Below are 15,076 nucleotides of genomic sequence, written 5' to 3' on the forward strand. Positions count from 1 at the left end.
GAGAAGTAATAAATGATTCAGATATCACAACAGCCAGAATATTAGCTGGTATATTTAGAATTATATATAACTGGTATTAATACACAAAATAGTAGGAACATTCCTAAAATATACTATTTGACTCTTATGTGGGTCAGTTCAATAACCCTATTAATTCAACCTCAGAAATCTGCGACTGATTCCATATTTCAGTAACAGCCTGTTAAGAAATACCACGTACCGTGTTGCAGTAATGCAGCTTATACCAAAATGTATTTTTGTAAGAAACGTAAATACTCAGTTTTATTCAATTTCTTTGAGTTTATACTAAATCTTCCATAGTATTTTCTTGAAAATCTTCACTGTGCTTAACTATATGGAGATGGAGTTTTTAAAATAAATATTGATTTTTACCACATTTGAAAGATGGGGAAAGTGAAGGAAAGATGCACAGGAAATAATGTTTTAAACCGGTTCTTTTACCATGGCGCTACAACAAATTAGATGCATAGGCTGTTGAATCAAGCAAGAAAATATTCATTAAGAAACACCCCCACTGAATAATTGAAGTTGCTCACATCTACCATGTTATTATTTACATTTGTGACCAATAGAATCAGAAATGGTTGATGTCTCTAACCAAAATATTCTGGCAAGAGTATCAATTTAATATGGTATTTGTACTAAAATGCCAATGTCTGAACTTGTTATGCATTGTTGAAATATGAATTAATGATAGCGTCATCTTAGGTTGCAGTCTAAGCATTTAAATACATACTCTACATACATTATTTCTTTAATATTTATGAAAATTTTAGGGGCTATGTACTACAGTATCCCCATTACATAGATGAAGAAACCAAGATTTGTAGAGATTATGTGATATCCTGTGGTCACATAGTGAATTAGAATGCAAACATGATTTTCTAATTCTAAAACTTGAGTTCTCATCCACTATGATATGTTGATTTACATTATAATAAGAGCCATTAGGGCCAGATCTCTTTTTAGCAGTTTTTTGTTATTTGTTGTTGTGGTTTATTTTTTTGTTTTGCTTTAAAAAAAAAAAAAAGAAATTATATGAAGAAAGACAGAAAATCCTTGGTTCGATTGAATTAGGATTAATTATTATCTATGACTAATATTTACCAAAAACCTTATTATTTTATTTTATTCCCTTTAGTAAATAAACATATACATCACATACACGCAAGCATGCACATGTTAATGCTCACCCACGCACACATATACACACGTACTTGAATAACTCCAGGTATTCAAGAGAAACTAAAAAATAAAAATCTCTGTGCTTGGCTTTATTTATACCTTACATGTATAATCATTGCAGATCGAATTTATGTTTGTTTCATATATGAATCGGGACTCTTGGTAAGAAGATGGGGGAAAAAATGTGTCTCTAGTATATTTCCTTCATGTAATGTTTAAAAGGCATATATATTCTGATTTATTTTGTCCACTCTGAACAACACAAAGAATCTAAGGAGGGACATCATCGATCACATTTATACAGTTTGCTTTGTGATATTTTAGACAATATCATACAGACCTCAACAATATCGCGCAAACCCAGAATAACACTAAAGTTTAAAGTTTTTACAGCTTTTCTGGGGATCGGCTTAAAAATCAGAGACAGCAACACGATACATCCTTTCTGATTCTGGAGCAGACAGATCCAGAACATGCTCAAGATTATATAGTTCATTGTAGGAGACTGCAGAGGAGGGTAGGTAACAAGCATATGGGTGTGATCTAGCATGATGAGGTTCAGCAAAGGGATAGAATAAACACAGACCTAGACCTAGCAGCTTTGCCAGTTCTAGTGAGCAGACAACAAAGAAACAGAAAATTCTGCAGGAAAACCTGAAGCCAAGGCAAGACCGCAGGGCTAGAGCATCTCACTAAAGGAAGAGTCCTATGCGGATTAAGGAAACAGTACCAGAATTGATTTCTTATCTTTTTTCAGTATTATTTAAGTTTATCTATGGGCCAGGAAATGAGGAGTAGGTACAACTAGGAACAATAAATTGACCATACTTGACCAAATGTATGAAAAGAAGGTCAGCAGTAATTTTTATTGACAAAATTCTGACAAACAGATGGCCATACCGTGTGTCTGCCTGGAAGTTATCTAAACTTTCAAGGTCCCTATTGATGAAATAATAATTTCAGACACATTCTGGGAACTGTTATGCTCATTTCAATTTTCATCTCAACTTTCTCTAGTATTTCCTACTCTTTATGCTGTAACAAATGTAATTTTACTTGTTAAATAAGTAATCTGCAAACAATTTAAATGCAAATCTGTCATTGATTCCTGAAATTCTACAATATATAGTTTATTAATTCTTGACAAGCTTTGTCATTTCCTAGATGTCCACTTGGACAATGCATATGGACTTTAAATAGGAGTACTCCGATTGCCTGGCATCTGAATCTGAGTCTATCTTTGTTCCTCAGAGACATGAATGTTGTTGAGACAATCTGAAAGTTCAAGTTCCTGAGAGTGGAGACACTGAAAAGGGGGAGGTACATGAGTGAAACAAGGGTGCCCATAGATAAGTTCAATTTCAATTTATAATTTAGCACTACAATCTTAAATTAGTTCCTCACTCATATTTTTTAAATCAAGAAATCCATGGTCCACCATGATAGAATAAAAAGCCTATTTTTTTTTTTCTCTCAAAGGCCATGCATAAGTTTTAGTTTGTAGTTAGGAGGAAATTTATTAAGAAATTACTTATTATTAGCAAAATGCAGTGTCTCAGGGAAACCAATTCCAGATCCCAGCTACAAAAGTGCTAGCTATAAAAGTACTATTTGACTTAAAAAAGAGAACATTTTAACATTTTTATGTACATGTGATTTCCTTGTTAATAATGTTAAATGGCAATAGTTACCTAGGAAATACTAAGGTATCCCATTTGCCATATAAACATTTGAAGCAAATCTGTTTCAGACTGAATACTCTCCTATTATGACATCAAACTTATTTTAACAATGATTAACTTAATCAGTTTCCTCAGGTGTAGAGTGAGGCGTTTGTAGTCTCAATTTGAAAAATTAATACATTTATTTGTCTTGAAGACATTTCATAAGAGCTTTTTGTGAAATTTGTTGTCATTTAAAATAAGCTGAACTTTGTTTAATGGTACTTATCAGAAAAGTTTTTGAAAGCTTTTTAAGTTTAAGTATACCCTAGATGAACAATAACTATTAGAATCCACATATACTATAATGCTGAAGAGAAGTGTAATTTTCATGAATGACCACTATATATATATTTCAAAGAAGAATTAATAACAGTTGTTATAATATTTAAGATTATGCAAACAGAATTTGACCAAACTTTTCTACTTTGTAGAATTTAGCCTGTGGTTACATCAACATCCATATGCAAAGTTGTTTATTGCACTGTGTTTTATAGTCAAAAATTGGAAACAAATATCTGTTAAAAATTGAATGTTTAAATAAAGGTATCATGTGGGATGCCTAATGTAAGGAAACCTTCACAATACATCACTACGTGAGAAGTTTAAGACGAAAAACCATATCAACATTGCAGTCCTATTTATGTAAATAAAATGAGGTAAAAAGAATTTAGAGATACATTTTTTTTACATATTTGCATATGCCTACATGCTGGAGTCTACACTCAATATTTTTTTTTTTTTAAGTTATGCACTTAACAGTGCTTCCCCAAATTGGCACAGGTTGCTTTTGGAGAAAGAGAATAGGACTGAATAGTTTCTCCAAAGTTTGTTAAGTGTTTAATTAAATGTTATTCCTTACTTATGTTTTAAGGCTGGTGCAATCTTTGTAACAGAGCCAGAGAAAGAGAAAAAGAAAATTTAATTATAGATTAGTTTATTAATACAAAACTGTCAAATAAAATTTTACTTAACCCCAACTGAAACTATGATAAAAATATTTCATTTTAAGTAGAAATTTTTTCAGGAAGAAAATGATAATTGAACATGACAAAACTAACAATATAATCAATCACATTAATGTTCTAAAAGAAGAGAATAAATTGATTATCTCAGTAGATGCAAAATGCTAATTGATAAGGATTAGCCCCTATGTATATTAAAAAAATAAAAACTTTATAAATGATAGTACTAGAAGGGAACATAATTCTTTGTGGAAAGCAACATGTTATGCATTTATAATAGGCTGCCATGCAGAAGACAAACACAAAGAACCAAAATTTAGATAGAGTAAAATAGATAAGCATGAAAGAGACTTATTTCTTAAGACTTTTTATATGAAAATGACACACACACATACATGACTTGAAAAATAGTATGAATGCCCAGCATATATTAAGTGTTTTAACAAATATTTGTTCTTCTTCCTGCCACCCTGCAGCCCCCAGTAATATCATCCTTAATGCATGTCCTGTTGGAAGAAATTCTTAAGAAAGACTGTAAATATTTCTATAAGTTGTTATTCCCTTGATACACACTGAATTTTTTAGAAAATTTTTCATTTTTCAGTCTGAACTCTAAATTATAGAACCTGTGATGATGCTACTTCTGATGGCTAATAGGGCCAATCAAAAATATGGGAAAAGGCAGAAATATTATACATGAAGAATTGCATATTAACTTTTTCAGTCTGTATAACCTTCTAAGTAATATTCGATGAAACTATTAGTTCTGTCATAAGAAAGGCTGATAAACATTGATATAACTTCATTTTATCTTGCAGTTATAGCAAATGTATTATCATTATGCATTTTCATAATTAACAATGGTACTGTTATTTTCTTCCATAATTGGAACATTTATTGAGAGATTGCCCACTCTTTGACAGATGTGCTTCATCCTCTATCCTTTTGCCTGCTGTGTCCCATAGTTATGATGCTCAAAATTTATAGTTTATATTTTTCTTGCTGCTGCTTTACATTCCTACTTACTGTTTATTCATGGGATAAGGGTAAGAGAGTGAGCTTTTACATATATTATTAGTAATGGTGCTCTGAGAATAACCACCTAATTTTTTGATACCATTGACAAATTCCAACAAGATATGTGTAATACTGCCTAATATCACAAGTGGGTCTCCTTTATTGAAGTATTGACTGCATGGTGACAGTTAAAGGAATGTTTCATCAGAAGGCAATTCAAGGTTTATGAGGCTGAGATTATGTGCAAGTTCAACGCCAGCCTGTTTATTAATCAATCAGAATATTTCATTCAATTGTTGGCACTCTGTTGGGAATTGTGGGTTTAGATTATGCAGAGTGTAGAATAGACCTAGATTCTCTCTCATTTTTGATCACTGCCATGACTAAGTGAAAATGAATATTTGACTAGGCAAGACTGTTGCTATTCTAGCTGTTGCATGGTACCCAGTGTGACTTAGGAAATGGAGATGTTATGCAGAGTTGTCATGAGTTTATTTTCCCTTTCAATGTCTGATGGGAAAATGTGCTGCTCAGCTAAAGAAGTGCTATGGGAATAATGATTATTTTAAAAATCTTCAAAATAAACTACAGGTATTTAATTTAAAAGCACACTGTCTGTTTTAAGAGTTAGTATGTCCTTCTGACAAGAAATGCCTTTAAACCATAGTGTTGTTAGTAACTTATAGGCTTTAAAATAATTTTCCATTAAAGCCTAATTGGAAAAAAAAAATTATTGAATCTCTGCTTGGAACATCAGGTCTTTTCACAATGTTTAACTCTGAACAGACAGTTTATTACCATTCCCACCTGAGGGCAGGCAGGAAGATTAAAACTGGGTCTAACTCATACCATCTCCCTTGGCTTCATCAGATCTGAAGAGAGGCTTGCCAGGTTTCACTTTTCAATATAAAATGGCACTTCTGGACTGTGGACCAGTCTTCATTTTCTTTATTTTTCCCTTGTTTCATTGCTTAGTTGGTAGGTTGATTGGTTTTCTTTTTCTCCTTTCACTGCTTAGATTTTTACATATGTATTAATTTTAAAATTGTAAGCAAGATGAATGCAAGAGAATTTGAAATTGCTTAAGTTCCATGCTGTTATAATGGTGAAGCTTATTTTTATTTTTGTTTCCATTGGAATGGAAATTTAATTCCATTAAATTTTACTTCATTAAATTTCCATTTGAATTTTTTTAGAGCCCCTCTTTTACCTGGTTTCTATAGCTAAATGAGTATTACAAAAAGCCATGTTTGATTTATACTCCAATATTATTAGGGTTAAAAGAACCCTAGATATTAGTTGAAGTCCTGCATTTACCAATGAGGAATTAGACCCCCAGATAAGGGAAATGTCTTACCTAGGGTACTATAGCTGCTTAGTAGCAGATCTACATCAAGAATCTGGGTCACTTGACTTACTGAGTAGTTTTTCTTTCAGTATTAATCCCTATTTTTCTATTATCTTATATAATGACATTTGAGCAGATCCTAAAAACAAACCCTTGCTGTGGATTTCATGAATGTTCTGGTCGATGAGGTCAAGTGTTTGACAGTGACTATGACAATATAACTTGTCCTGTGACTGCACAGATGACATCCTATAAATACTACTTGATTTGATGCCTCCACAAAATCATCCATGGAAGGACTGTAGTGTCTATGGATCCACAGTTTCCATAGCTTTCATTTGAAATATACCTGAAAATGTCATTCTCACTGTTAAAGACAAATGCCAGATATGGTAACACAGTTAAAATTGCTAATTATAGTGTCTCTATGGTCCTTTTATTTTCTCTCATCAGTGTGTTTATCTGTATATCCTGTTTTGCTATTCTAGGTTTGTGTGCTGGAGAGGCAAATATTTGACTTCCTAGGATATCAGTGGGCACCTATCCTGGCAAATTTTGTACATATTATTATCGTCATTCTTGGTTTATTTGGAACTATTCAATACAGACCTCGTTACATAAAAGGAGTAAGTACCTTTCCTGCCTTTTAAAAATGTTATTGAAATAGAGGAAGATATGAAAATGGAAAATGTCTCAAAAATTAAATGTATACCCTTTCTCTTAAAGTACCATGTGTTGGTTTTCATAGATTCAGATTACATCTACAGTTTAAAGCACTTGACAGTGAATGCAATCAGATTGTATTTTCATAAATTGTACTTTCAGCAAATATTCTCTGTAATTAAAAGCAGAATTATGCCCCCTGTATTTCCAAATGATGAAGCCATAGCCTCCAATTTAATAGATTTAGTGGGAATTTTTCCCATTTTTAATAATCATTTTAAAATTAAATATAATTTAAAATTAATGCAAATGAACTTACAGTTTCAGTGTGAAAACATTAATACATATTAGAGTTAGTATTTGACATGCTTGAAAGTCATAAGAGTCTGGACCATAGTCTCTATGTTTTTCATGATTTTTGTTTGGCTCAGAGGAAGTATTTTGCATTCCCACTCAAGTTGAACTTACTTAACATTAAAGTAAAATCCAACTGTGTTACAGTTGCTATGGGAACCATAACTTAGGATTTTTTACTTTTTGTATGTGCCTCAGATCTCCGCTATAGCTCTTCATTAATGTAGATTTTTCAGTTTCATCATTTTTTTTCTATTTCGTCTATTTTTGACAAAGAAAAAGTCTATAGGCATTTATTTCAAATTGTAAGGCAAGTTTGTGGTGAAGGCATACATAGAAGATAGTGCAGGTAAAGCTCTGCCTTATTCAACATAAACCAGCAGGTTGTCTTGGGTTTCAGAAAGGCTTCGCTCACATAAAAGATGCTTTCCAATGACCTGTTCTCTTTGTCATCTGGAACCCACGTAAATCTCATTGATTTAGAAACAGAGAATATGATGGCAGTGGGGACCAGGGATCCACTGTCTGGCTAAGGATGAGTGAAAAGTGCATAGTTTTCTCCTCTAAGTACACACCCAGAAATGAGTGCATGTCATCTCTAAAGGTATTTAGCCATGTAAATCTTTTACAAAGCAGGATGTGTTCTGTTGCAGAGTGAAGTTTCAGTTTACAAAATATGATAGTGTGGTTCCTTTTCTTTTTCTGTTTTTGTTTCACATTGTTTTATTGTTTTATATATATGTATTTTTTTAAATTTTATTATTAGTTTCACGCATACAGTACGTTGGTTAGACTTTTACATAGTTTATGAAATGATCCCCATGATTACTCTATCTTTCCTCTGGCTCTCCACAAAGCCATTACCTTACTGCTGACTGCATTCCCTATGCCATGCTCTCCATCTCCGTGACCATCTATCAGCTACTAATATTTACTTCTTGAAAATTCTTCACTGCTTTCTCACTTTCTTATAAAAAATGTAATTTGTTCCATTATAGGCAAGGTAGTATAGGGTTGGGGAGTAGGTCTTCTGAAGCCATGTGCCAGGGTTGAAATCTTGCATATGCCAGATTCTGTGACTGTAGACAGAATAACCTCACTGACCCCTAGTTTTCCTACCTTTAAAATGAAAGCATATGCTTTAATTAATTGGTGCTTTATAAGCCATTATATGAAAGATTCTTAATTTCACTTTCATTAGATTTGAAGCTTTTCCATGACTTTATTCTTATAAATAATGCTGCTCTGATCATCACACAAATATGTCATCTGTATTTCTGATGAACTTCTTCAGATACAAATCTAGAAGTGGATCAAAATGTTTAAACAGTTTAAAAACTCAGAGGTTTGTTTTGAGGAATAAATGAGATATTCTATAAAATATCCTTAGCACAATGTTTGGAGTTTAGGAAGTGCTCAACAAATGTTAGCTATATCATTTTTCTCCTCGTTGTTGTTGTTGTTATTTGAAAATAATACTCAACCATATAAACTAGCAATAGGCTGATAGGAAATTTAAAATAGAGTAAGGCGTTTCAAGTTACTAGATGAACTATTTATGTTCTTTTTATTCCAAGCTGCTGCAACTCTTTAAAAAATTTTGCTTGATTTCTGTGTATCAAATTATAATTCCATCCCTTTAGATAAAATACATACCCACAAATCTTTTTGAGACAGGCTGCTTTCCTAGCTTGAGGTAAGAGATTGCCATGCGATACTTTTCAGACTGTTAGAACTTGTATGTATCTAAGAAAGTATCTGAAGTCTTTCTGATTTGATCATTACTCACAGATAGCACTCTGAATTTTTCTTTTCCTTGAGATGGTATTTTACTTAGAAAATAGTTTGGCAGCTGGAGTTACTGTGAATGTGAAATTTTTATTTTTCAAATCAGCAAAACCTAAGTTAGAAATAAATCATCTAATTATGCTTGAAAAATGAATTGTTCCTTCTTGATTGTTATTTTGTTAATTTTATTGGGGTGACATTGGTTAATAAAAATATATAGGTTTCAAGTGTACAATTCTATAATACATCATCAGTATTTGTGTTAACCATCCAAAGTCAAATTTGTGTTTACCACCCAAAGTAAAATCTTCCCACATGATATGTTTGACCCCCTTTACCTTTTTCTACCTCTTTCCTACACCTTTTTTCCCTCTGGTAACTACCATACTGATGACTGTGTCTATGAGTTTTTGTTTATTTGTCTTTTTGTTTATTTGTTGCTTTCAGTTTTATATCCCACATATGAGTGAAATCATATGGTTCTTGACTATTCTGACTTTTTCACTTAGTGTGATATTCTCAAGATTCATCAGTGTTGCAAAAGCAGTTTTTCATCTTTTCTTATGTCAGAGTAGTATGTCATTGTATGTATCTGTCACATCTTCTTTATCCAATCATCTGACAAAGGACACTTTGGTTGTTTCCATGTCTTGGCCACTATGAATATTGCTGCAATGAACATAGGGTACATATATCATTATGAATAAATGTTTCAAATTTTTCAAATGGATACCCAAAGAGGGATTTCTGGGTCATATTGTAACTCTATTCTTAATTTTTCGAGGAACCTCCATACTGTTTTCCATAGTGGCTGTACCAATTTACATTCCCACCAACAATGTGTGAGAGTTTCTTTTTCTCTACAACCTCTCTAACACTTGTTATTACTTGTCTTATAGATAATAGCCATTCTGACAGGTATCAGGTGGTATCTTATTATGTTTTGGTATACATTTCCCTAATAGCTAGTGAAATTGAGCACACCTATATATCTATTTGCTGTGTGTATTTCTTTTGGGGAGAGCAGTGTCTGTTCAGGTCCTGTGCCCATTTTTTAAATTGGATTGTTCGTTTTTGGGACTCATCTTTTTCTTAAAATATTGTGTTATATGTGGCAAAAGGTAACAACTGACACTGTTAGTTGTTTGCTTGGAAATCCCCTTAGCCAGATCCATAAACTTGAGGTATATTTTCAATCTCCCCAGTTATTGCAGGCTATAACAGGCTAATTTTTCTGATAATAATTATCGTGACTCCTTTTTCCTCCTGCCATCAAAATCAACATCCTTACTGTTCCTCCTTTCTCCACTGTTAGTCTCTTGCTGCCCTTTTGCCCTCCACCTATCATCTTGTCTCAAAACTAATGCAGTGTGTTATGGGTTTATTTTAAAGTATCACTAAAGGTTTAGTATGGATTTCTGTTCTAGTTATCTATTTTGGAATGATTTCTGAATAACAAACCATTTTTGTGTAATCAAATTCATGGAATATAGTGGTTGTGATGCCGTGTTGAAGGTCAAAAGCGGTTTCAAGAAAATAGATAATTTTCCGTAAAAAAGTAATTAAGGTTTTTCAGTTTACCGAAAGATGTCAAAAAAAAAAAATTACAATTGAAAGAAAATTGAATGATATTGTAGATAACATAAATTCTGGTTAATGAGGAATCTGAGTTTAATAGAAAAATGCATAAGTGGGGACAAGATATAACTAAAATAATGTATTGCTGGGGTTAAGAAATTTCCACAGACTCTCTGTACACTGGAGGCTTAATATTAACATTAAAAATTGTTTTCCTCTCCCCTAAAATGTCGGCCTTTATGATCTCTATATTTGCCATTTATATTTTTGCATTTTAAAATAATTCAGTCTAAAACTAGAGATAAGCAATTTCATAATGAAAATTATTATTGTTTTCCACATGTCTTTCACTATATGCAAATGAAACATGTTTGTTATATCTTCAATTATTCTTAAATTCTTTATTTAATGCTGTATCAAACAATTTTGAAATTCATATGACTATTACATTGCTCATTTAACCTTTTACACACTATCACACATTATGCTGTATAACAATATACTACATATATTATGATATATTGTATTTTACATATTATGCTATTTCCATGTGTTTATAATAAAAAATCTTCATAAAATATCCTCATCTTTATTTGTGATTTAATTTCTTAGGAGGAATTTTCTAGGTATAATTAAATAATATGGCCAATTTCAAGGCTCTAACTACATAATCGACAGTTACCTATCCCAAATTATTTTACTGAATTATCCTCTCACCCATGTACAGCAGAGTCTATTTCGTTGCACTTTTGCTAACCCCAAATATTATCTATTCTCATTTTTGTTAATCTTATTAGAGAAAAATATCATTTTTAAATTGCATTTCTTATTTTTACTGAATTAGACTTTTTCATATGTTAACCATTTTTATTTCCTTTTGGGGGGATTGCCTTTTGGTTTTTATTGTTTGTTTTCCCCCTGAGTCTTAGTGTTTATCATAACAATTTTTATATGTATTATATAGTAGAGATATTTACTGTTTAAATATTATAAAATTTCATTTTGATGTTTATTATTTTTCTCATTAAAATTAACTCTCTCTTTGTGGTATCTTCTCTTGCTTTAAAAATTATAAAATTTAAATGTCATTTGAAAAGTATAATGTTGTCTACATTTATTAAAACAAAAAGACAGATGCCCTGAAATAAAGTCTAAGGAAAAAGTGTCTCTTTTCACATTTGCTGTTTGTAAAGAGTTTCATTTATTGAAGGGACATTTTATTCTATTTAATTTAAAAAATCCCCTCCCCCTGAAAAAGAGCTAGTGGACATCTTCCAAAATACTGAGCACAGTAGCAACAAATAAAATTTAGAGTATTAGTATGTTTTCTTTACTAATCTTTTTCATAAGAGTAAAGAAAATTTTTAAAACTTAAAACAGAAAATTGGAACAAGAACTCATACCCTTTGAGGGCTTCTAGCTTTCAAGGAGTATAATATATTGAAGGAAAATGAAATAGAAGATTTAATTCTAAGCAAAGAAAATCTGCAGCCAGAATTCATAGAAAGCATTTCTGTTGTATAATTCTCAACAGCATCAATCCCTCCCCAGAAAGGAGCCAGATGACTCTAGTAGAATAATTCATAAATAAATATATACAGTGGGCCCCATGAAAGCATTGCTTTATGTCATAAGCGGAACTGTCCAGTGCATCTTCATTTGAGCTAAAGAGAAGCAGAATGTGGTTTGGAATAGCCAATTTTTATTAGTTAATGACAAGAAAATGTTAATGAGTTACACTATTTTAAATTTTTGAAAATAATCTAAGGAATATGTAGGTCCCTAAGTGTTAAAGGCATAGCAATTTTCTTGGTAATATTGCCAGAGTAGATGTTACCATAATGCTCAAAAACATTTTTCTTCCTTTTTCCTTCCTGCCTTCCTGCCTTTCGTTTCTTCTTTCTCCCTCCTTTCTTCCTTCCTCCCTTCCTTTGCTTCTTTCTTTTTAAATCAATTATTTTGAAAGAAAAAAGAATAGCTTATCAAGCTTCACCCACTAGTCTGATTGAAGAAACCTAGTCTAAAAACTAGACGTAACTTCAAAATAGGTAAGAATTTATTACTCAGTTTATAAAAACAGAGTACAACATACCAAAATCACAGTAATATTTATAAGAATCATATTTTTTTCTTACCGCTTTTATCACTCTCCACAGATTTGCCCAGATACCTTTCTCTACAAATTCTATAAACTCCACATTTAGTCGAAAAACTTTTGTCCAAAAACACATGACTAGGAAATAGCAGAGTTAAGATGTAGACCCATGTCCTGCTAAATGCCAAACCCATGCTCTTAAACACTGTACTGAACTACCTCTTAGGAACACAGTTCAGAGGCACAATCTAGCAGTCAAATGAAAACAGCTTTTATTAAGTTGCTGGCAAATTAAAAATCTATAGCATTGCAGTTTGGAATGTATTTAGATTTTAAATTGTGGACTCTCACAATTTAAAGATTATGGTTTTAGCTCCGTATTTGATGAGGAAATGACCTTGTGTCTCAAATATTAAGAACAGAAAATCCTTAATGATCTATATTTTACTGTTGAGAAAGAATGATATCACAGAGTAGCCTTAATTTTCAGAAATTAATGAGTTAGAATTTTTTTCTTATAGCAATCAGCAGCTTGATGATGATAATTCATATATATGCCTGTATGTAATTTATATCTAATGTAATTATATATTAAGGACAAAGTATTCTTTCCACATTTGTTATTTGTAAAGAGCTTCAAATAATTGATGGGAGAATTTGTTTTTATGTAACTGAAAAAATATCATATTATATGCCAAATAAATGTGTATGTGTATTATCATATTTAATACAGAGTCTTTCCATGAGATAAATCCGTTTATACTACAATAACTCTTAAATCAAATGAATGGGAAAGATTGGGATGGTTCTCTGTTTTGCTACTGAAAAAATCAAGAGATTAAAATCATATGGTTAAAGTTAATTTGATGAAGCAGGGCTGTGATGGTTAGAAAAGGAGCCCACATTCATGAATTTTAATTTCCTTGGGTTTTAAGAGCAATAAACTGTTAGATTATGTTATTATCTTTCTACTCGTTCTTCCAAAAAAAATAAAGAAAAAAAAAACGAATACTCTTTTTAGTTCATATGTTGAAGTTTTAAATGATAGTTTCTGATTATTGTTGAGCACTAAACTTCGGTTCCTCAACTTGGACCATAATGTTGTTGTTGTTGTTGTTGTTGTTGTTGTTTTTCTAAACACACACACACATAAATATTTTAAGGTATTACATATGCTTGTCAATGAGTGTTTATTTGTTAATCGACTCATCCTTCTCCCCAGAGAGGAAGAGCACAGGATAGAAAGACAATGAGGCAGTTCAGACAAAACACCACCTACTTTGACTTCCTTAGTTTTGCTTTTCTTTGAGCCAACATGATGAAGAAAAGGCTCCCCACTTCCGTCCTTTATAAGGATTGGGGACCATGTGGTGAATGGAACACTAAAAGACAAAGTTAAGACCCATTTAAAAAAAATATTTGATATGACAGTTTGGGAAATGTATAGACACCTCAGAGGGTCTGAAAAAGCAAATAGTCATATACTTGATATGTGCATTAAAATAACTTCCTTAAGTTTCTGGAATTTATTATTTATTGAAGATTGCCCATAATCTGAATTTTAATTGTTAATGGAGCTCAGATCCCATGGACAATATAACCAGTAGTGATAAATGAGGAACACTTCCTAAGTCCTATTTCCATGTCATATGCTTCTTTCATTCTAATAATGTTACCTCCCTTAAAATTTGTGCACTCCTTTTGGCCATTTCTAGGAAGTTATTTATCTATTTTCAAGAAGTTGTTTTGTCTATTTTAGGTAATTTCTAGGAGAAAAAAATATACAAAAGAAAACGTATTGTGGCTAAAGCATTAAAAGTACACACTCTCTGTGTTCAGGACAGGAAATCAATGTAGATTAGAGATGAAGAGACTTGAAATAGCAGTAAATTAACAATGCTTCTAATGACTTAGTGTAGTTGTGAAAATGTCTTTTTTCCATAAGCCTGGGGAACAAAAATCATTATAAGTTTCATGGATTTAGCCTGTAGTATTAAAATAAATATAATAATGCAATACGGTGAATACAGTTAATTCTCAAAACTATATTTTTTCTTGGGGAAATATAGGCCTTTTATTCTACAAGAAGATACTTTGTGCTCACATTCCGATGTTAGACTGTGACTAAAGATTTATAGAATGTGATAAATATAAGTAACTACATTCTGACAGTCTAAATATTTGTTTGTAAATCATCTAATTACTTTTTGAGAAAAATTTGAAGAAATGTGATATTTGTATATGTATAAAGTAAAAAAGTAGTTCACGTAGATACTTTTAAAAATCAGAAAGTAAAACTTGACATAAAATAAAATGAAAGTCCTTTAGCCCTCTCCAACTG

The 15,076-nt window shown here is 31.7% G+C and overlaps 1 protein-coding gene across 11 annotated transcripts in view; it reads left to right on the forward strand.

The window, feature by feature from the left end:
• NKAIN2 (sodium/potassium transporting ATPase interacting 2) overlaps positions 1 to 15,076 on the forward strand; it is an 831,125-nt gene that overhangs the window by 390,655 nt on the left and 425,394 nt on the right. For 10 of the 11 annotated variants that reach the window (XR_004951018.1, XR_004951021.1, XR_004951016.1 and 7 more), the window contains exon 2: positions 6,746 to 6,883. The exons of the other annotated variant lie outside the window; for it this stretch is intronic. Coding sequence is in view for 4 of the 10 variants with exons in the window: in XM_036221459.1 (XP_036077352.1) it covers positions 6,746 to 6,883 (138 nt within the window). In the remaining 6 variants the exon portion in view is untranslated. The remainder of the gene's footprint in view (positions 1 to 6,745; positions 6,884 to 15,076) is intronic. 11 annotated transcript variants of the gene reach the window in all.

Source organism: Rousettus aegyptiacus, unplaced genomic scaffold (genome assembly GCF_014176215.1).
Source record: "Rousettus aegyptiacus isolate mRouAeg1 unplaced genomic scaffold, mRouAeg1.p scaffold_m13_p_1, whole genome shotgun sequence".
NCBI lineage: Eukaryota > Metazoa > Chordata > Mammalia > Chiroptera > Pteropodidae > Rousettus > Rousettus aegyptiacus.